Here is a 26,394-nt window from a genome sequence, read left to right as displayed (position 1 = left end):
CTGCCAGGAACAACTGCCCCCGCTGGAGCGTTCTCACCATTTCAGGTACTGTGCCCTCCCTGGTCTCCCTTGCAACAGACTGTTCAAGGTGTCCCGTAAATCCTTGACTCTCTATCCTGGGTTGACCTCGGACCTGTTAACTAAGTTTTCTGAACTGATCTAACTCCTTTTTGTACCACCTGCAAAGACTTTTAAAGTGTACTTCAACTGTGTGATCTTGGCCACATTCTGCCTTGCTCTCCAAGAGTGGGCCTGGCCTATGAACTTTTTGCTCTACAGTAGACCCTGCCTTTCTTGACTTGCTGTGGTGCTTTAAAAGTGTTGCTATTGTGTGTTTTCCTATTTCTGCCTTTTCTCTCCCTTTTTAAATAATTATTGGAATGCCATCTTGGTTAAGCGCTCACCTCTGTTGATAAGTGGTGTTCTTTTCCTAAGACTTGTCGAATAATTAATCAGGGAGGTGTATATATTTCTAGTGACTGTTTGAACTTGCTTGACATATTGGTGCCAGTGTATTTTTACAAGTGTTTTTTAATAAATAATTATATACTTCTATACCAAAGCTCTGGTCATTGTTTGCTTGTGCTACTGTATTTTTGTACCTAATGTGTATACTCTATATATACTGCCTAACTCTTCTTGAGAGAAGTCTGACTGCTCAGCCACAGCTACCAGGTAAATCTGGGTGGTGCAGACTGCTACCAGTTGGGTTTACTGCTAACACCTGTAGTCTTAAACTTTTTGCAGTGGTCCCTAAGGGAACTGCACAGGTTTCTGCCTAACAGTCTGTACCACAATGATTTTGTTTGTAGCTGTGGCTGAGCAGTCAGACTTATCTCAAGAGGGAGATGAGCAGTATTCAGCGTTTACACAATAGGCCTACAGTACTATGGCACAAGGAAACACTGACCAAAGCTTTGTATTAAAAAGTAGATATTTATTTTATACTCTATAGTAAAACACATTTATCACAGTCATCAAGCAAGTTAAAATAAGTCAAAGAAAAATATACACACCCCATAGTTAAATTGTAGACCAAGTGAACCAGAGTGAAAGCTGATCAAAACGGCACAGTAGAAACCAAGCACAAGGGATACTCTAGCAATTTCTCACAAGTGTGGGAAAGCACAAGTTATATAGAAATTGCTTCTTACACACCCTAGCAACACTTCCCATAAATTTGTGGACCAGATTAAACAAGACAGTGCATCAGTATAGAATATACTTAAATGAAAACTGAGCAAAATGGCATTTCACAAGGTTTAGAAATGTGAAGAAAAGGGTAGTTAACAGAAGCAGGTGCATAAACAGTTCTAGTTGAGAATCAATCTAAAGAAGGCAGTTTTAACAAATGTAGCCAGAGTCAGTAGGCCTGTGCCAGAGTCAGTGGTACAGGGCAAGGGCCCAGGAGCAAAATGTAGCTGCAGTCAAGTCTTTGGTCAACGATTTTGAAAAGGTGGATGCAGAAAGCGAAAGACAATGTTAAGAGAGGGGGGCGGCCAACCCAACAGGTAGGTAAAGGATTTGAAACACCTTTAGTGCTACCGCGAAGAAAGGGTGGCCTGGCGGAACAATGTATCTGTAAGAAGTGGCTCCTGCGGTGACGGTTGTTCCTGGTAGTTCCTGCACTTCAGGGGATCCAGCAGAGGAAGAGAGAGGCTTTCGTCATGGAGGAAGCTTCGAGTTACTGCACTACCCAGGGATGAAACCAGCCGTGGTGCTGCCCGACGAATAAAACGTACGCTCCTTTAAATCGCAGTCTGGGTGGACTGGTGCCTGGCTATCCGGCCTCCGAGTACAGGGTATTGGCTATTCGACCAAGGCATGTCCAGGAAGGCGATTGGCAAACTGGTTGGCCCCACCAGCTAAAGGGAAGAAGGCTCTTGCAGATGAAGATCTTCTCTCGTGTGGAGAAAAGTGGTGAGCCGCTGCAGCAGGTCTTTACCGGTGGATCAGTCGCTGCAGATGTCTTTGGCTTCTCCTCTTCGGCTTCTTAGTTCCAGTGGCAATGTCTTGCTCTTCCAGTCCTCAGGACCCTGCTTTTATGCAAAAAGAGCCATATTCATACAGCCTAGCTGTCACTCACATAGTGGAGTGGTCATCTTGGCGGGAGACCCTCCAGCCTATCGGGATAGAGTGCGACATGGGTTGCGAAGGCAACCCTGTCCAGAGGTCCTACTCCCCCTCCCACACAACGGACCCACCCCAGACTCAGTGGCGCCGAAAGGAGGGCTTCTGGGCAGATGCCCGCCAAAAGGACGAACAAAGGATCCCCGACCTTGGTTAGGAGTTTAGAGAAAGACATGAGAAAGAATTTATATTAAATTTCTGGGGAATAAAACCTACCGGAGTAAAGTTTGTTTTTTTAAATTTTTTTTTAAAGATTTTTATTTTGAAAACAAATAAACAATGCAAACCAAACTTGCAGCATTATTTACAACAGACTCGTGAACATCAATTAACGCACATTACTGCTCCCCAAATCCCCCCCCCCCCAAGAGCTTATTTGCGTTTCTCGTTCTGTATCCGCTGCGTGTGGCTGGGTATCGCTTCCTTCCGAAGCTGCAGAATCCACTACTGTGCCAAACAGTCCTGTTATTAACATTTTCCAAGCCATCAGGTTACCTACTTCTTCTTCCCCGCACTTGCTACATGCCTCCTGCCACACCACCGTTTCAGCCTCCGCCCATTTTTGCAAGTCCTGCCACCATACCTCAACCCGTGGCTTGTGGCACTGCTTCCAGCCCATGGCAATCCTTCTTTTAGCAAGCACATATGTCAGGTCCCTCAGTTTCCCAAGATGTTTAGTATTCCGTGGTCTGGGAAACCTACCCAACAGGCAGGCCCAGGCCGGATCTATGTTGAGCGTGACCCCTTTATCCGCTAGTTTCCGTGCCACTCCCCCCCCCCAAAAAAGCTTCAATCACTGGGCAAGACCAGAACATGTGTGTCATATCAGCATCTTCATCGCATTTTGGGCATGCTTGTCTTCCTGTGTTTGCAAACTTAGATATTCTCTTCGGGGTCATATAGGCTCTATGCGTTATATATAACTATCTGCTGCAATCTGGCGTTTTTGGACACCTTCTTGTGGTATCCTATAGTACGTTCCCACGTTCCATCGGTCATCTGTGCCCCCACCTCCGCTTCCCAGTCCAGCCTCAAATGAGTCAAATCCTTCCCCACCAGGGTCATCACCATCTCATACAGTCTAGAAATCTCGTGCCCTCCTTCTTATATGTCATATATTGTTCCCATTATGACGTCTGGCTCCTCCGCCAGTACAGTCTCTGGCCAGGTTGTACGAATAGTCTGCACTAGCCTAAGATACTTGACATATTGGCCTCCATGCAAACCTGTCTCTTCTCCCAGTTCTTCGAAATTTTTAATAATCCCTTCTCCCAATGTGACCAGCCCAACCGATTCCCAATAGGTCCTGATTATCATACTGAGTTGGTTGACTCCCCCAGCTAAGGCGACTAGTGGCACCTGTGGGGGGCACGGGTACTCCATCAGTTGGCCTACTCTGTTACATCTTCCACCCAAGCAACAGCATACCCGGGCGTTCTTTCATTTCGAGTCTAGGCACCCAGATAATCTCCTTTAGGTAAAACGGGGTGCCGTCCTGCCCAAACAGCCTAGATTCAGGAGTTTCTTCATCAGAGAGCCATTTGGTTACATATTGCAACTGACTAGCTACATAATAGGCCTCAAAATTCGGCAGCTTAATGCCCCCTATATCATGGAAGTTCTGTAGCTTGCATAGCGCCACTCTATTGCGAGTGCCGTGCCATAGGAAGTCCCCGCACATGCTGTTCAGTTTGACAAACTTTCTGGGTATCAAGTATGGTATATTACTGAAGAAATGTAACAGCCTGTGCAGGACCACTATTTTGAGCATCGCCAGCGGCAGCTTCTCCCAAAACTTCATATTTGTTCGGATTTTTTTCACAGCCACCTCGGTATTATGCAAGTGTTCCCCCTCCACCATATGATACACATCTATTCCGAGGTAGCGGAGGGAATCAGCCGCCCAAGGTACGGGCAACACTGGCAAACGTTCCTGAGGGGCTCCTATGTAGCTCCCCAATGGGAACATGCTTGATTTTTGGGGGTTAACCACTATGCCGGACAGTTCTGCATACTTTTCCATAACCTCTAGAATATACTGAAGATTTTCTTCCGGATATTTCAAATACAGTAGTAAATAGTCAGCATACAATGATATTAGGTGTTTCTCTCCCCCTGCCTCAAATCCAACCATGTCATATTGTTGTCTGAGGTACACTGCCAGGGGCTCCAGGGCTAGAATGTATAACATCGGGGACCAGGGGCACCCTTGTCTGGTGCCTCTACTGAGTCGCCATCTCTGATATCACTGATCCTGTGCGTACCCTGGCCAGTGGTTCACTGTATAATAATTTTGCCCACCTAACATAACCCGGCCCCATCCCGTATTCTTCCAGGGCCGCCAGCAACCATGGCCACCTCACTGAATCAAAAGCTTTGACTGCATCTAGGGACACCACCGCCATTTCCCCATCGCTCCTGTTTCCCTCTTCAATCACCCGGTGGAGTCGCCTGTGGTTGTGGGTTATATTTCTGTTGGGGACATAACCTGTCTGATCCGGGTGTATCAGTTTGCTAATAACCCTTCGCAGCCTATTGGATAGGACCGCCGTCAAGATCTTGGTATCCTGGTTCAACATTGACAAAGGCCTATAGGAGCTGCAGCTATGCCCTGGCTTGTTGGGCTTAGGGAGCGGCACAATTAGTGCTTCTCTGAGCGATTCCGGTAGCCGACCCTTCTCAAAAGACTCATTGAGCATCTCTAGCATAGGGGGGAGTACTTCCACTTTATATGTTTTGTAAAACTCGCCAGGGAATCCGTCCGCGCCCGGGGTCATGCAGGTGGGCAGCTGCTTCACCACCTCCTCTAATTCCTCTAAGGTAATCGGTGTGTCCAGCTCCTCCCTTTCTTCATCACTAATCTTAGGTAATTCCATGTCTTTTAGTGTTTCTCTAATCTCCTCCCAATTGTCCCCTCCTCTGTCCTCATATAATGTTCTATAATAGTCCAAGAATGCCTCGTTGACTCCCTCCTGGGTGTCAACCACCTCCCCGTCTTCTCTAGTTATTGTCCTAATCAGGGGCCTGGGGGTTTCGCTCTTATATAACCACGCCAACAAGCGGCCAGTTTTATCCCCACCTGCATGTTGCCTCTCGACATACTACTTGTAGTTAAGGTTGCAGAGCCTTGCCCAAAGCTCTGCGCACCTTTGCTGTAACTCTAGTACAAGTTCCGCATCCCCTCCCGCCCTGTTGCTTTCTCGCTCCAGTTTTTCTTCCGCTTCCTCTAGTTCCGTTAGGACCCCACCTTGTAGGCCTTTTGACTTAGCAATAGCAGCACCCCGCAATACCACTTTAAAGGCTTCCCAGAGCGTGCACGCTGAATCTACGCTGCCTGTGTTTACCTCAAAGTACTGTGTGATCGCTTCCCTAATATCTTCCCTGAAGACTGGGTCTCGGAGCGCCTCCGCCCGGAGGCGCCATGCCGGTATCCACACCCTGGGGCGGCAGCGCTGCCAGCTCAGCACTAGAGGCGAGTGGTCCGACAGGACCATCGCTCTATATTTTATTTGGGTGGTCTCTATCACCACATCTGGCGTGGCAAAAAAGTAATCCATCCTCGTGTGCAGGTGCTGCGGAGCTGAGTTGTGCAAGTACTGTTTCATTAGGGTGTTTCAGTCTCCAAACATCCGCCAGCCCAAAGTCATCTAGTAATGTCTGCAATACCCTGGCCGCTGGGGCGGGCCTATCAATCTTCCCATCAGATCCGTCTGCCTTTGGGTTGAGCACGCAGTTGAAATCCCCTCCCCAGATAACCGCTCCTCCCATACACGCGCTCAGATGAGTACACAGGGTTCTAAAATACGTTGCAGTGTTTTGGTTGGGGGCATACGTATTTATTATGCACACCTCTCTATTCTCTACCAAAGCCTTTAATATGACCAACCTCCCCTTCGTGTCCACCACCTCTTGTGTAGGTTGGAGCGGAACGTGCGGTGCCACCCAGACCAGCACTCCCCTAGTGTAGGCAGAGTACGGAGAGCCTACTACAGTACCTCTCCACTTCTTCCCCACCAGTTCCAATTTTTGCTGGGTCAAATGTGTTTCCTGCAACAACGCAATATCAATCTTCTGTCTTAAGTACATCATGACTCTGTTTCTCTTTAAGTAACTGTTAAGTCCCCTGACATTCCAAGTTACGATCTTAAGGTCTCCCATGGCTCAAGAGTGTCTTCTTGCCTTCCGTGTAGCGACTCCCCTTTGCCCACGTGATACAGATACAGCTCTCAATCTTTGCTTGTAGCTTCTCGTACCAGCTCAAACTCCCCATAACTATGTACACAGCAAATTCCCAACTTCCCTCCCCTCCCCCTACCCGTCCCTTCCCCAACATCACACACCCCAACTGCTGCCCAGCTCCATTCTCGGAAATCAGGCACCCCCACATCTAGCCCTGCAAGCACCAATCAATGCACAGAGCTCAGTAGGGTATAGTCGCCCTAATGGCCACTTAACTAAAATTGTTGTGGGGTAAAGAGAACCGCTCTGTAAGGCTCCCGTTAATTCAATATTAACTACAGTGCTTGTAACATTTAGTGCAATAGTCTGACCTTCTCTACTGAAGGCTGCGCAAACGACTATATTCAAGTCCCATGTGCCGCGGCATCTTGTGGCACCTTCTTCGTGCATTACTTATCTCTTCCGTGCTCTTCCTCCGTCCAAACTTCTGACTCCGGGGGACATCCTTGCGCATCGAGCCATCCCATGGCATTCTCCGGGGTCTCAAAAAAACGAAAAAAGTTTTGTGTGTATGCATTATTTTCAATTTTGCCGGATACAGTAACATATATTTGTGGCCCGCCTCTCTCAATCTCGCTTTACCATCCCAAAGTTCCTGCGGCTACGCTGCACAGACAGGGTGTAGTTCGGGTAAGCCGTGATGTTTGCCGCTCCTCGTGTGATCGTTCCTCCCTTACGAAAGTGTTCCAATATCCTCTCCCGATCTCGGTAGTTAAGAATTTTGGCTATCACCGGCCTAGGCGGGTTCCCCGGCAGCAGCCTCCTTGTTAGAGCTCTATGTGCCCTTTCCACTGCAAATCCTTGGGATAGGGCTCCTCCGGGTATTTGTTGCAGTAGCATGGATTCAATGAATTCCGTGGGATCGTGGCCCTCCAATCCCTCTGGCAGGCCCACAATACGGATGTTCTTTCGTCGGGCTCGTCCATCCGCCTCCTCCGCTCTGATCTCCAAGTTGCCCCACTCTTTGTATCGGGGCATGCAATTCGGCCTTATGGGAGGCGCAATCTGCAGTATTTGGGTTAACTTCCTTCTCAAGGGACTCTGTGCGCTCCGCCAAGGCCCTAACATCCTGTCGGAGTAGATTAATGTCCTCCTGCACCTCTCCGACCTTGAGGTCCAGTGCTGTTTTCAGTTCAGTGACGGCTAGTTCGAGTTTAGATTCCCAGGCCGCCCTTAGGTCCTCAATCGCAGCTAGGACTTCTTGGTTAGTGCCCGAAGTCGTCATGCCGCTTACAGGCGGCTTGTCCCTGCTCTTGGTATTGTCTTGACCCAGGGACGTCTTAGCAAAGTCGTCTAAGGTGGGCTGTTTCGCCTTCGGCCTCACCGTTCTATTCGACATGACCCAGAGGACCTGTATTTTGCACAAATGACAAATGTGCACTCAGTACGCCCCTTTCGCTAGGTCACCGTGCGGCCTGCTTCTTCCTTTGTTCCGGACATAGGTCGGCCATTTTTTGTCTTTCGTCTCCGGCGCTCCTTATCTTTTCCGCACCGATCTCTGCCGCCGTTCCTCATGCACCATCCAGAAGTTCACCACCCGTGGCCCAATCATTCACACACCGACATGTGTATTTTCAACGGTCGTCGGCCCATCATTACGCACTTGTTCGCCCGGATCATTACAGGATCTCGGGAGCTCCTCCAGATCACGTCCTCCTACATGGCCCTCGTAGCCACGCCCCCACACCTACCGGAGTAAAGTTAATGTAAAAATAACCGGCGGTATGTTAGAGGCTGTCAGAAAAAGTGGTAGCCTCGAACAATGGGAAAATCCCATAGGGAAATATTTACGGTATTAACCACTGCCACCAGCCAGAAACTTTAATGAGAGGGACTGTACAGAACCCCCTCGAAAATGAACATAAGGGAAAAACTATTAACCCTTTCCAGTACCTCCATAGTAAGATGGGTTGGACTGGTGTAGTTCATAAAAATTGACTAGTAAAGTCAATTGGGACTTTACATGCCCTGGTTGACAGTAGTCCGTCCTAGGGTATGGAGTCTGTTTTGGGTTGCTATGACACCCCTGTGTCACTGCACGGGGGGTGCTGTTTAACACATGTGAATAAAGATGGTTCCTATGGGGTTGAGAAAATCCCATAGACATTAAACACAAAAATAGTCTAGAACACACATAGCAAAAATGCCTAAGAGTGGGAAAAAGAGTCACTCTTAGCAGGTAAAAAGAAACAAACCCTTAAAATCCACCAAAGCTGCTAGGGGACTCTATAGGTAAGGGAAATTAGCCATAGAATGAGAATTCTCCCTAACACACTCCTTCTCGGTGCACCTCGCCCACTCTGGCGTGCAGGTTGACACTTGCCGTACATCTCGCAGCCATTAGAGCTTAGTTACTCGGAGGAGGGGATTTTCTCCTCCTCCAATCCCATTGTCAAGAAACATTTGACGGGGCTCACAAGGCTCTACACGCCCGTCAAGAGCCTGCACCCGGTGTGGGACCTCAACATAGTCTTGGGTGCCCTGGCGCACAATCCGTTCGAGCCAATGGCGTCCGCAGAAATATAGTTGGTCGCCATAAAGACTGCCTTACTAGTCGGACTCACTTCGGCTCGTAGAGTCAGCGAAATCCTGGTGCGGGTCGCCTCGGAACCATATAATACCTTTCACAAGGACAAGGTAGTCCTGCGGACACACCCAGCATTCTTGCCCAATGTGCCATCTGCTTTCCATTTGAACGAGGAAATAGTCCTTCCTACTTGTTTTTTGCCGATTCCAAGGACGTAGCACAGATGGTGCTGCACTGCCTGGATGTCAGGCATGCCCTGAAATTTTACCTGGACAGGACCAAGGGCTTCTGCAAATCGGACAGCCTGTTCGGCACTTTCAGAGGCTCAAGACCAGGCTATTGGGCCTCTAAGGCTTCCATATCCCGCTGGATGGTATCTGCCATCAAAGTGGCGTATGAGGGCCAGCACAAGCCGCTTCCGGGCAACATGCACGCCCACGCAGTCAGGGCCAAGGGAACAGCCATCACATTCCAGCGCCATGTCCCTTGGCAAGTCATAAGCACGGCGGCACTTGGGCCACCTCCTCGGCTTTCTGCAAGCATTACTATTACATACCTATTCTTAAGGGAGGGTCTCCGCTCCACCCCGGTGCTACATTCAGTTGTAATCGCCCATGCAGAATGAAGGAAAGGGGACTGGATGTAAGATTAATAAGTTACCGTAGTAACGAACGTTCTCTTAGTCCATAGTCACTTTCCTCCATATGTCCCACCAACCTCCCCACTAATACTGGTGTCAAGTGCAATGTAAAATCTATTGTCGATGCGTCAATTGGGACTGAGGTGTGGCGCCAGAGGGTGGAGTCAGGGCAGCGCATGCTCCCTGGTCCGCATCCACGCGTGCCTCTAAATTTAAAGGGGAAGAAGGTTTTTTCTTGTGAAAAAGGTTCCGGCTCCCGTCCCTTGGAAGGGATGCCCATGCAGTATGGATGAAAGGGGACTATGGACTAACAGTACGTTAGTCACTACGGTGAGTAACTTATTATTCAAAGGTATTGTGTCCTCCAACGTATTCCTCATCTTGATAGATTTACTTCCAGCTTGCTGGCCTCAGAAATGTTTTGCAGTAGAGGGCGCTGCGCGTCAACGTCTCTCGAGTTGGTGTCCCTCGACAGCCTCCGTATCGACTCCGATGTCATCCTGCGTATAAATAGACTTGCACAGCGTCCGTTGCTCAGTTCCATTTTTCCGCGCTTCGTGGGCCTCGGAATCGTGTTGTTCAGTTCGTTATTCAAGTATATTCTACTTATTCCTTGAGTATATCTTACTCTTTTCGATGGCTTCCTCATCTGAACCGTCGACCCCACGGTCCGGCTTCAAAAAGTGTCGAGATTGTGGAAAGAAAATGTTGACGGATCCTCACAGGATCGGTTTGTGGTGCCTGGGATTGAACACCATTGTTCAGAATGCGAGGACTGCATGTCCATGACGGCGAAAGCCTTGAAGGAGCGTAAGGGGAAGCTCGAAAGAGGTAAGTCGGTTAAAACTTCTACTCCTTCGAAAGTTTCCTCGGCAGAGTCGAGACATTTGTCTCCTCACAGTCACAGGAAACATTCTCGTTTGCGATCTCGAAGCAGTTACCATCACTCTTCAAGATCCAACCATTCAAAAAAGAGACTTCGAAGATCTCCATCTTCTTAGTCTTCCTGTTTCCCCGGAAAGGGTCACCTGCCCCACAAAACACAGCTCTCCAGCTAAGTGGGAGGAATTCCTTAAAAAGATGCTTTGCGTCTTCGAGAAAGCGGCTCAACCTCCCCCCCCCCCCCCCCCCCCCTCGGAGACGGCTAAAGGTGATCACCTCGGTGAAAAACCCGAAAAATCGAAACGCCGCGAGTCGTTGCACCCAGCGAAAGAAACTGCCTGAGAGTGTCACAAAGCCTCGAGCAAAGGCAGTAAGACTGCGTCATAGACGCCATCGCCGAAGGCCCCTTCGACTCATAAATCTGTGTCATCGCCGCCATTATCGAAGGGCCCATCGACGCATAGGTCGGTCGAATTGACGCCGTCCTCGGCACTGATGTCAATGCCGATAAAGGATAAACCTAAGACTGTCACTACTTCAGTCGGTAGTCATACCGAGGGCTTCCACCATGACCTCGAATGTCGTCGATAACCTCGATGACTCCGAGTAGGATTCCGATCATCTCGGTTCTTCGAGATCGCTGCATACATTTTCAATGCCTTTTTTGGTTTCTTCGAAGCCTTTGACTTCCGCGTCGAAAACGGCAACGTTTTCTCAACTGGTCACTACAAGCTTTGCCCCTTCTGCTTTACAAATGGGTTTTACGCCTTTTCCAAGGTCGGATTATTTTAGAGCCTTGTCCTCTATGAAGAAGGGAAGGATTCTGATCAGGAAAGACGTTTTGGGTTGCAGAGAACTACAACACCTGTACCAGAGGAATTTATCTCTGAAGATAATAGGTTGAAAGACCTTCAAGATTCCTTGCATGATGCAAGTGGGTTAGATACTTCCCTGAAGTAGAATTTGCCAAACCAGAGCCAGGGCAACATGCTGAGACCCCTTACAGAACTTTAATGGCCAGAATAATAGAATTCATGGGCTGGTCTACACCTTCACCTGCTTTTCAACAAGATGATCTTACAGACCTCTTAATTAAAGGCCCACAGGAAGATCATGTGGTTCCTGTGGAACCAACTGGGAAACTCCTGAGGTTATCCCGGCAGTTACCCTATATTTGGCAGATAGTTTATCTGCTTCTGACCCTGAATATGTGTCCAAACATCCAACTCCAGAGAGTCTTGTTGTTCAAGCTGCAACTTTATCGAACAGTAGATCTGCATACCCCACTCTTCCACAAGACAGGGATGATGAGAGTTTTGACGGTATGTCAAAAAAGGTCTTTTCTGCGTGTAGCATGGCACTTAAATCCATTAATGCTACTTGTACGCTCGCAAGATTCAGCCATACACTCTGCTTCATCAGCGGCTGACTGCCTCCGGGAAGGGGAGTAAAGGGAAGCTTTTCTGAGCATCAAAGATGGTAAAGACGCAATGTGCAAATCCCTTCAAACTGGCATTGATTCTGCTGACCGTACCAGCAGGTCCATGGCGGCAAGTACTACAATCCGTAGATTTGCGTGGTTGCGAAAGTCTGGTTTTGCTCCAGATGTACAGGCCAGACTTTTGAATATGCCCTTTGACGGCTCTTCTTTATTTGGTAAGAAAGCTGATGACCGCCTAGAGAAGTTACAAACATCCAAGGCAGCAGCAAAATCCCTTGGAGCTGCAATCCGTCAAACTCCCTAAAGCCCCTCAGGTACCTCTTGGAGAGGTAAGTCCTTTTGTTTTTATTCCACATTTGGAAAAGGCAGAGGACAGCCGGCTCAAAGAGGCCAAAAGAAATTCACCCAAGGTGGAAAGTTAAAAGTACAAAAGCCGCAGCAGGTGCCTCTTTACCCTCGGCATCTGCATCAGCCGCCTCTAAACCACTCTGAGAACTCTCCTCACAAGACACCAGTAGGGGGCAGGTTAACTCAACATCTGACGGAATGGCAGGCTATTACGTCAGATGCTTGGGCATTGGAGACAGTTGCCCAAGGTTACTGGCTGCCTTTTCTATGCACCCCTCAGAGTCATCCACCGGGGAACAACTCTTTGAAGTTTCCAGATACGCTCCTTTTGCAGGAGGTTCTAGACCTGCTGGAGAAAGGTGCCATAGAACCGGTACCTGTAGCGGAAAGGAACAAGGGTTGGTATTCCCCCTACTTCTTGATACCGAAGGAGGACAGAGACCCATCTTGGACTTACGCTAATTGAACAATTTCCTCATGAAGCACAAGTTCAAGATGGTAACTGTTTCTCAGATCCTTCAGGCCCTCCAGCTTAAGGACTGGCTGGCATATCTAGACCTTCCGGATGCTTCTTTCCATGTGCCAATCCATCTCAAACACAGTAAATACCTGAGGTTCGCAATTGGCAACTTTCACTATCGAGTTCTGCCATTTGGGCTGACCTCCGCCCCAAGGGTCTTCACCAAGCTAATGTCGGTAGTGGATACAAGTCTAAGGAGGGAAGGGATACACGTCTACCCCTACCTAGACGATTGGTTGATCAGAGCAGTATCTTCGGAACAAGCTCAGATCCAACTAGATTGTCTGCCACTTTCTTCACAAACTGGGCTTCTTTAAATTGAGGGAGAAGTCACAGATGATACCATCACAGAGACTCCATTTCATCGGAGCGGTCCTGGACACTTCCCTGGGGAAAGCCTCTCCACCAGAGGTGAGGGCTCAAGATATTCTGCAGATGAACCAAGTTTCAAAATGCCCGTCGTCTCCCAGCCTTCGACTTTTTGAGGTTGCTAGGCCTCATGGCATCCTACATCTTCCTTGTGCCAGAGGCTCGCCTGAGAATGAGATCTCTCCAGTGGGCACTAAGAACTCAGTGGTCGCAATTCTCAGGAAAAATGACAGATCTCCTTCAGGTTCCGGACAAAGTGGCTCGAGACCTTCAGTGGTGAGCCTGTCGGGAGAACATTTTGAAAGGAGAACTTTTTTGGCAACCATGGCCGGAGTTAACAGTAGTCATGGATGCCTCACTCACGGGGTGTGGAGCCCATGTCAACGACTTGACCATCAGCGGTCGTTGGTCTCCATCGGAGTCCAGACTACATATTAACCTATTGGAGCTGAGAGCTATCAGACTAGCACTGAAGGCTTTTCTGCCATCTGTACAAGGGAAAAATGTCCTAATAATGACGGACAACACAGTGGTCATGCACTACCTCAACAAAAGGAGGCGTAGGATCACTGCCACTGTGCAGAGAGGCGATGCAGCTCCGGTTTTGGGCAATTCAAGAAGGAACCTCTCTATCAGCAGTTCACTTAGCTGGAGAGAAGAACTTAACAGCGGACGCTCTGAGCAGGCAGAGCACTCTCTCACGAGTGGGAGATAGCTCAGGAAGTCCTTCAAGAGATCTTCGCCCTTTGGGGAACCCCTCAAGTGGATCTGTTCGCCATCAGTGTCAACAGGAAGTGCGATCAGTTTTGTTCAAGGGAATTTCCCCCGAGAGGAGCTCTAGGGGACGCGTTCGTGGTAGACTGGGAGTTTCCACTTCTGTACGCGTTTCCTCCAGTCCCTGTCATTCCTCAGATGATCAGGAGGTTGAGAAGATTCCGGAAGACCATGATCCTAATTGCCCCAGACTGCTCCAGGAGAATGTGGTTCCCTGACCTTCTGGACATGTCCATCTGCCCTCCGATTTGTCTTCCACACCGGGAGGATCTTCTCTCGCAGAAGGGAGGTCAGTTTCTCCATCCAGACATCGGAACCCTCAACCTTCACTTTTGGTATCTGAATGGTTGAGAATCGATTGGGACCTCCCAGATGATGTCATGGAGGTGTTGCTTGCAGCCAAAAGGCCAGCAACAAAGACTTTATACCGCTGCCTTTGGAACAAATTTTGCAGCTGGTGTAGAGAAAAGAATATTGAACCCTTTTCATGTGGTACACCAATGCCGTTATCCTTTCTACTCTATTTGGTGAATTCAGGTCTTCAAGTTGGTATGATTAAGGGATACCTCGCAGCACTATCCATCTTCAAGCGCACTGCAGAGGAGCCATCATATTTCAAATTGCCCTTAGCAATACAATTTCTGAAGGGCTTAACCAATGTTTATCCCCCAAGACTGTTCCAAGTTCTCTTATGGGACTTAAATTTAGTCTTAAATTTCCTGATGGGTACTCCTTTCGAACCACTTCACTCTTGTTCGTTAAGATTTCTCACCCTTAAAACTGTCTTATTAGTGGCTTTGACATCTGCCAGGAGGGTGAGCGAATTACAAGCCCTATCTTGTAAACCCCCCTCATATAACTTTTCACAAAGACAAAGTTGTCCTGCAAGTGAAGCCTAATTTCCTCCTAAAGGTGGTTTCTGAATTCCACATCACTCAGAAGATAACCTAACCCTCATTCTATCCTCCTCCCCATCCAGGGACAGAGGAAGAGAGACTACAAAGGCTGGATCCAAGGCGAGCCTTGAGTTTTTATATCAGCAGACTTGCTAGGGTTAGGCAAGCAGACCAACTGTTCATAGGTTAAACAGGGCACAAAATAGGGTTGCCAATCACAAAACAGACCATTTCAAGATGGATTATTTTAGCCATTCTAGAATGTTATAAACTAGCAGTGAAAAGAGCCCCCTCAAAATCTTACGGCTCATTCAACCAGGGGTATCGCAGCCTCTTCGGCACTCCAAAGAGGGGTACCGATTCGAGACATATGTGCGGCTGCTACATGGTCGTCCGCACATACCTTTACAAAATTCTACAATCTGTATTCCTCCTCTAGTCAAGAGACTAGATTTGGCAAAGCTGTGTTACACTCTGTTCACTCTTAAAGGGGAATGTGACAATTTTACTCCCACCTCCGTTTACATACCACTGCTATTGGAGTCTATCAAGATAAGGAATACGTCAGAGGACACAATCCCTTCGAAGAACAAGTTACTTCTTAACTGGTAACGTTCTTTCGATGGGATGTTCCTCTGACGTATTCCTTATCGCCCCTCCCATCCATCCCCTAAGTAAAACTTCCCCTGTGGTTGCAGCTTACACTTCAAGGTCAAACAATTCATGCACAGCTACTCTTAAGCTTCAAAATGGAACTGAGCAACGGACACTGCGTGAGTTTATTTATACGCAGGATGACGTTGGCGTTGATACGGAGGCTGTCGAGGGACACCAACTCTAGGGACGTCGACACGCAGCGCCCTCTACTGAAAAGAATTTGAGGCCAGCAAGCTGGAAATAAATTTATCAAGATAAGGAATACGTCGGAGGAACATCCCATCGAAAGAACGTTACCAGGTAAGAAGTAACTTGTTCTTTTCATTGGACTGCACCTTCTCGGCTTGTGGATTTTTACTGGTTCTTTACCATTGCAGTCTGAATTGCGTTTAGTCGATTTTCTTCTTAAGGGATTATTAAGAACATCATTATTTATGTAGCCCTGGGGCCTATGTGGCCCTTGATTTGGTTAACGGTAACAAATGATGTTTTCCTGCACTTGGTTGTCTGTTTCTGTAATCAGTTATGGCAAGAGTAAAGTGATTGTGTGTGCCGAAGGTTAGGATCCATATCATTTGCTGCATTCAGGTACCAGACACATGGTTAGCCCTAAGGTTCAACATAGCCGAGCATCCACGGAGTATAGTATTATGCATTGTTTTCTTTTCTTAAACTTTAAAGTTTTCATCATTGCCACCTTGAGGAATAGAAAGACTATTGCATAGGTAAATTAACTACACAAACCATGTTACTGAATTCCATTTCTTGTAAAGTTGGAGCTTTTGGATGCCTTCCACCACCCAATTAAGAGTGGCCATGTTTAAGTGTGGCATGTGTGACCATAAAACGTGTTGTATAATGCCAAGAATTTTCATGTGCAAAAAGAAAGCTTTTAAGCTAATTGCATACCTACAATGTATAGTTCAGTGGCTTTGAACAGGTGAACTTCCAGGGATTGCTACTTGGTGCTGCTGTGGCAACTGTGGCTTGACTGAAATGGTCTATTCTTCTCTCACATCGGTATCTAATGCACTTTAAATCTTGGCTAGTAGGAGAGGGTGTAGATTGCTTACAGTGGATGTGCTCTAGTCTTTTTCCCTTTCTGAGATCTTAGAAGTAGTTAATCCTGGGTTAACAGGGAAGGTTGGTCCCTGTATACAGAATGAGGATATTGTATTTTATTGTAAACAGTGGGAGAGATGGAGGATTATACTGGTGGTGATGCTGCGTGGTCACCAATGGGAATTCTAGGTCAAAAGCTTTCACACCGTGCTTTTGTATGCATCTGTTTACTAGCCAGACTCCACATAACCCCATTGCCGAAGAGGTTTCTTTCCGCAATGCTTAAGAAAAGACCTAGTGGAACCACTTCACTGTAGAAGGTAATTTTGGCTGTACCAGCTGTTTATGGCCATCCTATACCTTTCCACAAAAATATTCCTCTTCTATCTTATTGTAACCGGTGCCTTGATTGTCCTCTGGCTTTGTGCGCTCATATAAATGCATGAATAAATAAAGAAATTGCAGTTTATGCTCTCAATGGCTGCCTGAATTCCATGGTAATGCTTCATTGAGTGAATTAGTTCTGCTTGTAGCATAACATCTGGTATGCTCTGCGCATTGTTTGGGGTAGAGTGGTGATTCTTGTCCTGCATCTTTAGGCATAACCAGTGTTTGGTTTTATTCCTTGTATTGATAAAGCTGTAGATCCTTCCAGAATGATCTGGCTTTTCGAATAGAGCGCTTCTGGTTCCTTTAACTATCCTAGGATTCCACTAGCGCCGGATATGACCAAGATTGATTTAACTTGGTATTCTTTGTGTGCGCCCCAGTCACACTTGTAGGACCCTCAGTTCCCTGATGTAAATTTTATGGATAATGATTACTAAACAAAAGGCTATTTGCATTCTCTATCGCACACTTTTTAAAAACCCTATGTTTTGGTGTGTTTGTGAAATCCTCCACCTGGGTACTGTTATACTTGCCATTCCTGCCCAATGGCACGTTGCTGTGTGCCCTCCCTCCCCCCACAAAAGGATACAACGTACAGTAAGTAGATTATCTTTGATGACGTAATGTTCTTACTATTGTAATACACTAACAAGTGTCATTTGGAATTCTGCTTAAAATATGGAGGGAAAACTGCATCCAAAACTATTCTCGCCTGACTGCTGCTTATTTGTTTGGCTTCTACTGAGTTTACTGTTCAAGTTGTGCCATTTTGGCAAAGTGGTCTAATCATTTAACAGCAAAGTGAAGTTCATTTTGTAGCCCATTACTTAATATCTAATGTAACATTTTCACAGGTGGATCACTTTTCAAAGTATGGCTTACAAGAGTCTGATGAGGAAGAAGAGGACAACTTGGCAAAAACAGATGCAAAGAAGTTAAAAACTGCTCCTCTCCCTCCACCAGGGCAATCTCTCCAGCAGATGGCGATCAGTGGCAAGCCGACTCCTCCATCTCAGGTTGGCTGTCCTTTAAGTCTTCAATTTACTGTGAAGCTGTATGATTAAGATTTGTGTGTACTGTTAATGAATTATGAGCAGAACATTTTTGATTCTCACAAGCTTGGATATTGCGTATGTCTCGTTCTCTTGATGACAAATGTGTTGAGTGATACTGGCATTTTGGGACAGCTTTTGTGGCAAGCATAAAATCGAGCAGTTTTTGCATTCAGTATTTCATGAACTATGGAACATGGAGTGCTTATGTCCTTTGGATTGTGGTGGGGGAATTGCTGATGGCTTTCTCAAAACAAGTAGAGAAATCAGCATTTTGACATGTATACATGTACCATTGGTAGAGTACTTGGAGACAGTCTATTGGCATTGCATTCTCCTGTTCATCTCCGATTTTGTAAACTATTTGGGTATCTGGGTAGTTTTAGCAGGTGCAATCGTGTCTTTTGATGAAGTTGATTAGTTGTGTCATATAGATGTTGAAAAGGAGTGGAGATAACATGGATCCTTGTGCTTCTCCACAGGTAGTGTCTTGCGGTGTGGATTTGAACGGTTTTATCCATACTGGTTGTTATTTCAGACAGGAAGGATTTGATGCAGAGCAGCGCTGTCAGTGATCCCTTTATTTTACAGTCTATTGATGAGGTTGTTATGGTTGACTGTGTCGAATGCTGCAGAGCCGTCAAGGAGTTTCAGTGGCGAGTTCGTGCTGGAGTCTGCGTCGGTCTTCCCATATAGAGAAGTGCCATCTGCGTCCTTTTCATGGGCCTGAAGCCAACTTGTGCCTGGTCCAAAAGTTGGTGTTTTTTTACGCGTTCCCGTTTGTTCGTATGCATAGGTCTCTAATAATTTTGCTGTGTAGAGAATGTTTGAGATTGGTCTGTAGTTTGAGCAAATTGGATGATGTTGCACACACATTTTAAGCCAGCATTTTCACTATCAATAACTTCCATGATGCAGCCCCCTGCATCTATATACATGGGTGTGTTGTGCAGATCCACACTCAAACATCACTTGCATAATCAATCAGAAGCACTAAGCTTGGACATGGGGAGACTTGAACACCGCCTCTGCAGGATGGAAAGCACCAGGAGACCGGCCTTCTCTGTATTCTGGAACCTCCACCAGTCAACCCGAGATGCGGCTGATCGCCTTTACATTTTAGGATGAAGCTCAGGATCCTCCCTCTTCAAGAAAAGGCTTCTGCCTTCACCTCGGGTCACACACCATCTGCACTTTACCTAACCCGAGACCTGATTAGCCTCCCCGTGTTTCATCCCCTGGATGCTTATAAATTGCCTGCTTTTTCCTTTTAGACCCATTGTTATCTGCTTTCCTGACCGTGTACTTCCCCTATTACTTGTAAAGAGCTCTGTATCTTCCCGAAGCTCGGTCCCCACTCAAATATAGTAAAAATAATAATCCTAACACTGCAGACATGCTCTTCTCTTGGCTCAGTTTGTAAATAAATAGCTGTCTATAAATACATCCTCTCACTCAGCACAAAAATGATTCAATAAGTGAGTGAATCTCCCTCAATCTGTAAATCAGTCTCTTATGGGAAAGAGTTTGGGGATAAATGGGCGCAATAGTTCATGGCTACTTTGATAAAATCAAAGAGTATTTTGAAAACCCAGAAACTGACATTTTTATATTTAACACTTCGAATGGATTGTGTCCTCCCACTTATTACACATCTTTGACATGTAATGTCCACAGCTGTACACTTCGTAAACTTTTTCGGACGAGGGCGTACTGCGTCGATGACGTTGGGTCGATGTCCCTCGAAGGCCTCCATCGAGGGCGACATCACCGGATGTTATAAATTGGACACACAGCACCCGTAGCCTCAGTTTGCTTCGAGAACTCGACACGCCTCACAGAGATGTCATTTTCTTCGACCCCCCTCTGACTCCGCGGTCTGGCTTCAAGACTTGCCGGGACTGCAAGTCGAAAATGTCGCTCACCGACCCGCATCACATTTGTGGTGCTTGGGCGAGAGTCACAACACTGACAACTGTTGAAAATGCCAGTCGCTGATTGCCAAGGCCTTGCGGGAGCGTAAGGGGAAGCTCCAGGTAGGCAGGGGTTCTAAGGCCAGTAAGTCGAGGAAATCGAAATCCAAAGGGGTGTCCAACGACTTGAGGGACGACTGTCTGCGTCGGGAGGAGGCCCGGGGTTCTCGGTCCCGGAGTGGTTCCCGCCATGCTTCTTCCTCGTCGCGGCATTCTCGAAAGCGCCGTCACTGATCGCCTTCCCCGTCGTCCTCTGAGGATTGAGCTGCAAGGAAAGTGGCATGCCCGACGAAGTCCTGGACTCCAGAGGAATGGGCTGCCTTTAAGTAACAGATGTTGGCGATATTTCAATCGCAGGGCATGGTTCCGGTCGTGCCTTTTAACGAAGGCGTCAAGGAACTGTCTTGTACCTTGGCTCGCATGCCTTCGGGCTCTGGTCCACGACATGACTTCCACTGGGAACCTTCGAGGTCTGGTTCGGACAACGCTTCGTATAGTCGCAAGAGACGTGCTTCCATGTCTTGTTCCTCATCTCCAGCGAGACCGCTGCAACCTGCTAAGGGCTCGAAGCCGGCGTCGACTCGGTCGGCGCCGTGTCTGTCCGACTCGGACGTAGAAACTTTGCCGTCTTATCAGCCCACGGCGCCGTTGGCACCAGTGTTCAGCGCCAAAGCCTTCGGTGCTCACGACGCTGAGGTTGGCGACCCTCTTGGCGTTGAAGCCTTTGGGGATTTTTGCCCGAAATTTGCCATTGGGTACCCGGATGTGGTGGATCCTCCAAGGAAGACTACTGCTAAGTCTGTGAGGCCAGTATTGTCCTCCCGGCTCTCTTCTGTCCCCAGACCAGGTTTTCACCTCCCTCTGGACAACATATATGAAGAGGAAGAAAGGTCTGAATTTTGAGAACCCTGTTGAGCATGATGTGGCTCCAGTCATTTCTGGAGACAGTCAATTGGAGGAGTTGAGGCAAACCCTTCATGATGCCAGTGGGTTGGACACTTCTCCCGAAGTGGAATTTGGCAGGCCTGGGGCTCATGCTGAGTCTTCGTATAGGCGGCTCATGGCTAGGGTGTCGGAGTATCTGGGCTGGTCCAGTCCTCCTGTAGACTTTGTGCAGGATGATCTAACTGACATTTTAGATCAAGGTCCGTCCTCTGACCCAGTGTTACCTTTTCATTTCACTTTACAGAAAATGGTGGCAGCTGCTTGGCAGTCACTGGAATACCTTCCGGCTGTTAACAAGTCTTTGACAAAAAAGTACCGCCCTTCCGGTAGCGACCGCAGCTATTTATCCACTCACCCCACTCCTGAGCGTTTGGTGGTTCAGGCGACTACAGCCACCTCCAGGCAGGCGGCATACCCTACCATCCCTCTGGATAGGGACGACAAACGCTTCGACGGTTGGGCTTGCAAGGTATTTTCTGCGGGGCGGATGGCGTTGAAATAAGCCAACTCCATTTGTGCCTTAGCAAGGTTTTCTCACACACTGTGGAACTGTTGCTCTAGCGGCTGAGCATATTGCAGAGGGGGAACAAAGCTCTCGTGCAGGATTCAAACGATGCCATGTGCGAATCACTTCCATCGGGTTTGGATACGGCCGACAGTGTTAGTGGGTCCATGGCTGCGAACACCGTTATATGCGTGGTTGCGTAAGTTGGGTTTTGCCCCACATGCGCAAGCCCATCTTTTGAACATGCCCTTTGATGGCACACATTTGTTTGGCAACAAGGCTAACGTGAGCCTTGAGAGGTTGCAGACCTCGAAAGCTGCGGCGAAATCTTTAAGCGTAGCTGTGCGTCAACCTCCGCCTTGTCGTCCTAGGGGACAGCAGTGCAGGGGAGGTTCTTTTCGTTACTACTTTTCCTTTGGTCGAACGAGAGGGGCCGCCAGTCAAAGGGGTCAGCGTAAAAGTACCTGTGGTGGTCTGGGAAATGGAGGTGCCAAAGCCGCTCGGGCAGCTGCCTCTTTGCCTTCAGGCACTGCCGCAGCTGTGCCAAAACAGCCATGAGGCCATGTCCCATGGTTCGCCGGTTGGGGGGGGGGGCGCGCAGACGGTTTCTGCATCTTCAAGAGTGGCAAGCCATTACCTCTGATGCGTGGGTTCTGGATACAATAGCTCACGGCTACTGCCTTCCCTTCCTAAAGCGGCCTCACGACAATCCACCAGGGAAACTTTCTCTGAAGCTTCCAGATCCGTTCCTTGTGCAGGAAACCTTCACCCTGCTGGAGAAAGGCGCTATAGAACTGGTGTCTGTAGCGGAGAGGAACAAGTGATTGTATTCCCACTTATTTTTTGATCCCAAAGAAAGACCCGGGATTGTGACCCATCCTGGACTTGCGTTGGTTGAACAAACTTCTCAGGAAGGACAATTTCAAGATGGTTACTCTTTTTTCAAGTCCTCCAGGCCCTTCAACCTCAGGATTGGTTGGCGTCTCTGGACCTACAGGATGCTTACTTTCATGCGCCGATTCATCCCAAGCTCAGAAAGTACCTGAGGTTTGCGGCTGGAGACTCGCACTTTCAGTTTCGGGTCCTGCCGTTCGGATTGACCTCCGTCCCGAGGGTCTTCACCAAGCTAATGGTGGTGGTGGCAGCAGCGTACCTCAGGCGAGGGACGATTCCAGTCTATCCCTACCTGGGCGACTGGCTGATCCGGGCGCGCTCTCCCGAGCAAGCATTGGATCACCTCGGTCTCACCTGCCGCTCCCTCCACAGGCTGGGCTTCTCCCTCAATTTCAGTAAGTCATATCTGACACCTTCCCAACAGCTCCAGTACATCAGGGCTGTCTTAGACACGTCCTTGGGGAAGTGCTTGCCTCCCAAGCTAAGGGCTCATCACATTGTGCAGATGGTGAACAAGTTTCAACATGCCCATAGTCTCCTGCCTTTCGAATTCTTAAGGTTGCTCGGCCTCATGGCATCCTGCATTTTTCTGGTGCCAGAGTCCAGGCTGAGGATGAGATCCCTGCAATGTTTCCTCAATATGTAGTAGTCGCAGTTATCAGGAAAGATGTTGGATCCCGTTCAGATTCCACTCTCGGTCTCCCAGGATCTTCTGTGCTGGGCCAACGAAGGGAACCTGATGAAGGGGGAGCCGTTTTGGCAACCATGGCCAGAGGTGACTAGTGACGGATGCTTCCCTCACGTGATGGGGCGCTCATGTCAACGACTTGACCGCCAGCTGTCGTTCTCCATCAGAGTCCAAACTGCACATCAACCTGTTAGAGCCGAAGGCCATTAGGCTAGCCCTGAATGCTTTTCTGCCGTCTGTATGTGGGAAGAGTGTCCTGATCATGGCGGACAACACAGTGGCCATGCATTACCTCAGCAAAAAAAGGGGGCGGGCAAGGGTCACTCACGTTGTGCAGAGAGGCAATGCAGCTCTGGTTCTGGGCCATCCAGCAGGTAATTTTGATCTCGGCTGTTCATCTGGCCGGAGAATAAAATGTGGCGGCGGACGCTCTGAGCAGGCAGAGCACGGTCTCGCACGTGGGAGTTGGCTCAGGAAGTCCTTCAGGAGATCTTTGCCCTTTGGGAACCCCACAAGTGGATCTCTTCGCCACCACTGCCAACCGAAAGTGCAAGAGATTCTGCTCAAGGGAATTTCCTCCAAGAGGAGCCTTAGGAGACTCGCTCATAGTGGATTGGTCATTCCCACTGCTATATGCATTTCCTCCAGTCACCGCCATTCCTCGGGTGTTGCGGAGGTTGCGGAGGTTATGGAGGTTTGGTTCCCACATGATCCTCATTGCTCCGGATTGGGCCAGGAGAGCGTGGTACCCGGACCTTCTAGAAATGTTCATCTGCCCTCCATGCCGACTTCTCTACCGAGAGGATCTGCTCTTGCGAGAAGGGGGTCAGGTTCTTCATCCAGAGGTCAGGACTCTCAACCTTAACGCTTGGTATCTGAAAGGTTGAGATACAAGGATTTGGACCTCCCGTATGACGTGATGGAGGATTTGCTTTCGGCCAGGCGATCAGCAACAAAATCCCTGTACCGTTGCTGTAAGTTCTGTGACTGGTGTAGAGGACAAAATGTTGATCCTTTTCAGTGCTCCATTCCTATGGTTTTCTTTCTTACTTTCTTTAGCTCACAGGTGCCTTCAAGTGGGTACCATTAAGGGTTACCTGGCGGCGCTGTCCATCTTTAATCGCTCGCCTGAAGAATGTTCTTACTTTAAGTCTCCTTTGATTTCTTAATTTGTTAAAGGACTGTGTTCCTGCCGTCCCCGGTTTGGGATTTGAATTTGGTTTTGAAATTTCTCATGGGTGCTCTGTTTAAACCTTTGCACTCTTGTCCTTTGAGATTATTGTCCTTTTGGTTGCCCTTACTTCCGCTCGCAGAATGAGTGAATTGCAGGCACTTTCCTCTAAGCCGCCCTTTACTGTGTTCAAGGACTGGGTAGTACTGCGGGTACGTCCTTCCTTTTTACCTAAGGTAGTATATGAATTTCATTTAATTCAGGAGGTGGTTCTCCCTTCTTTCTATCCTCCTCATCCTGTTAAGGAAGAGGAGCGACTCCATAGGTTGGAAACTAGGAGAGCTCTGAGCTTTTACATTACTAGGATGTTCAGGGTCAGAGTGGACGATCAACTCTTTGTAGGATATGCTGGACACCAATTGGGCCAGGCTGTTACCAAACAGACCTTGTCCAGGTGGATTAACCTCACCATTACTGAGTTACCGATTGGCGGGTATGGAACCCCCTGAAGGGTTGCAAGCTAATTCCATTAGGGGCGTGGCTACTTCCACCGCCCTCCAGCAGGGTGTTTCTAGTAGGAATATTTGTGATGCCGCTACATGGGCTTCGCTCCACACTTTAGTTAAGCATTACTCCCTGGATACCATCCATGGTCAGGTTATGGCCTTTGGTAAGGTGGTTTTTTATTCCGCCATCTGATTGGGTATTCTAAATTCTTTTCCCTCCTCCATTTTCTGGTACTGCTTTGGGAGTCTGTCAAAGATGTGGAATATGTTGGAGGACACAATCCATTCGAAGAACAAGTTACTTACCAACTGGTAACGTTCTTTCGACTGGATGTTCCTCCACGGTATTCCACATCGCCCTCCCAGCCTGCCCCATTGGAGAATTTCCTATGCGATTGCAGCTTACGTTTCCGCAAGGCTATATGCAGTCAAGCAGGCATGATACTGGTGGCACACGTTCTGGCAGAAACACTTTAACTGAGGCTACGGGCAACGTGCGTCCTATTTATAACATCCGGTGATGTCGCCCTCAACGGGTGCCTTCGAGGGACATCGACGCAATGTCATCGACGCAGGACGCCCTCTGGCGAAAACGTTTCTGAAGTGCACAGCTGTGGACATTACATGTCAAAGATGTGGAATACATTGGAGGAACATCCGGTTGAAAGAAGGTTACCAGTTGGTAAGTAACTTCTTCTGTGGTAATGATGTAAGCATGCAACTATTTTGAGCAGAGTTTATACCGGGATTGGTGCTCATTTAATGTGTCAGTACTCAGCCCAACAGTAAACTCTCTGCAAAATAAGAGTTATTTATTCCAATTTGGACAGGCTTTTCATTTGGGTTTGAGGCTTGCGCTGTGCAGAAAACATCATCTTGTTTCGCTCATTGCATTAGTTTGCACTCAAACAATGGTCCTGTTGGTTATAGGTCTTAGAGGAACCACTTGCCAATGGTCTCTGTTGGGGCCCCCTTGGCTCTGGACCCCATGTACCATGCCCTAGAGCCCCCGCAAGATTGGGGCCTCTGATATGCCATTGGCGGGACTGATGCTTGATGAGTGTAGCAATTTATTCAAATAGTAGTACCCATGTACATAGCACAGGACCTCTGTGTATGCTCACTGCCCTAATGCAAGTCCTTTACTCCACGCATATCGGACTACAGATGTTTGCGATAGCTATTCTTTATCATGTCTGACATTTTTTAATTTTCGAGCATCCTCCAATGAGTGATTAAGCCCTTAGTCACCCGCTTCATGAACTGCACTTCTTTCAGTGGGCCTTTTTCGCTGCAGGCTCTTGCTTTTTTTTTTCTTCAATGCCTTGTCCCTGGCCATGCCTGGGCTCATTGCTTGTTTTCTGATGGGTGCTTTGAGGCATTACGGGTGTGGCTATCGCTGAAGAGAGGTGGCAAGGTGCCTTTCGTAAAACCTGCAGTGGAACTTCAGTCTTGGCCAACATGAAAAAGTGAATCCACTTGTCTTAAAGGCACCTTGGCCAGTGGCACACATTCCAAGCATGTCCTATTGGCGGGCAGGGCTGTTTAAGTGCTTCCTGCCACTGTAAAGCAACTTTTACCAGGGTTTGCCTCGTGGGCCCTAACAGTCTTGTCCAGTAACTGACTATACGGGGAGTAATCATGAGATGTCCCGAGGTATGCTGAGACCATGCACTGGGTTTTCATCAGCTCTGGCTAACATGCTGGAATGGGCCCCTACATCAGCAATGGTGAAGGCAGCTTTTGATCTGGGGAGAGTGGGGAGAAAAGGTGGCGGTTCCTGAA

General features: G+C 48.1%; 1 protein-coding gene across 2 annotated transcripts in view; it reads left to right on the top strand.

Annotated features, from left to right (window-relative positions):
* The window catches only part of NUP98 (nucleoporin 98 and 96 precursor), a 2,071,147-nt gene that overhangs the window by 1,078,468 nt on the left and 966,285 nt on the right, over nucleotides 1-26,394 (top strand). For both annotated transcript variants that reach the window (XM_069640340.1, XM_069640339.1), the window contains exon 20: nucleotides 17,730-17,891. In XM_069640340.1, coding sequence (XP_069496441.1) covers nucleotides 17,730-17,891 — 162 coding nt within the window. The remainder of the gene's footprint in view (nucleotides 1-17,729; nucleotides 17,892-26,394) is intronic.

This window comes from Ambystoma mexicanum, chromosome 7q (assembly GCF_040938575.1).
Source record: "Ambystoma mexicanum isolate Mex_15411 chromosome 7q, UKY_AmexF1_1, whole genome shotgun sequence".
NCBI classification, from domain to species: Eukaryota; Metazoa; Chordata; class Amphibia; order Caudata; family Ambystomatidae; genus Ambystoma; species Ambystoma mexicanum.
The sequence above is the reverse complement of the archived record's forward strand: the minus strand, read 5'-3'. Positions and strand labels throughout refer to the sequence as shown.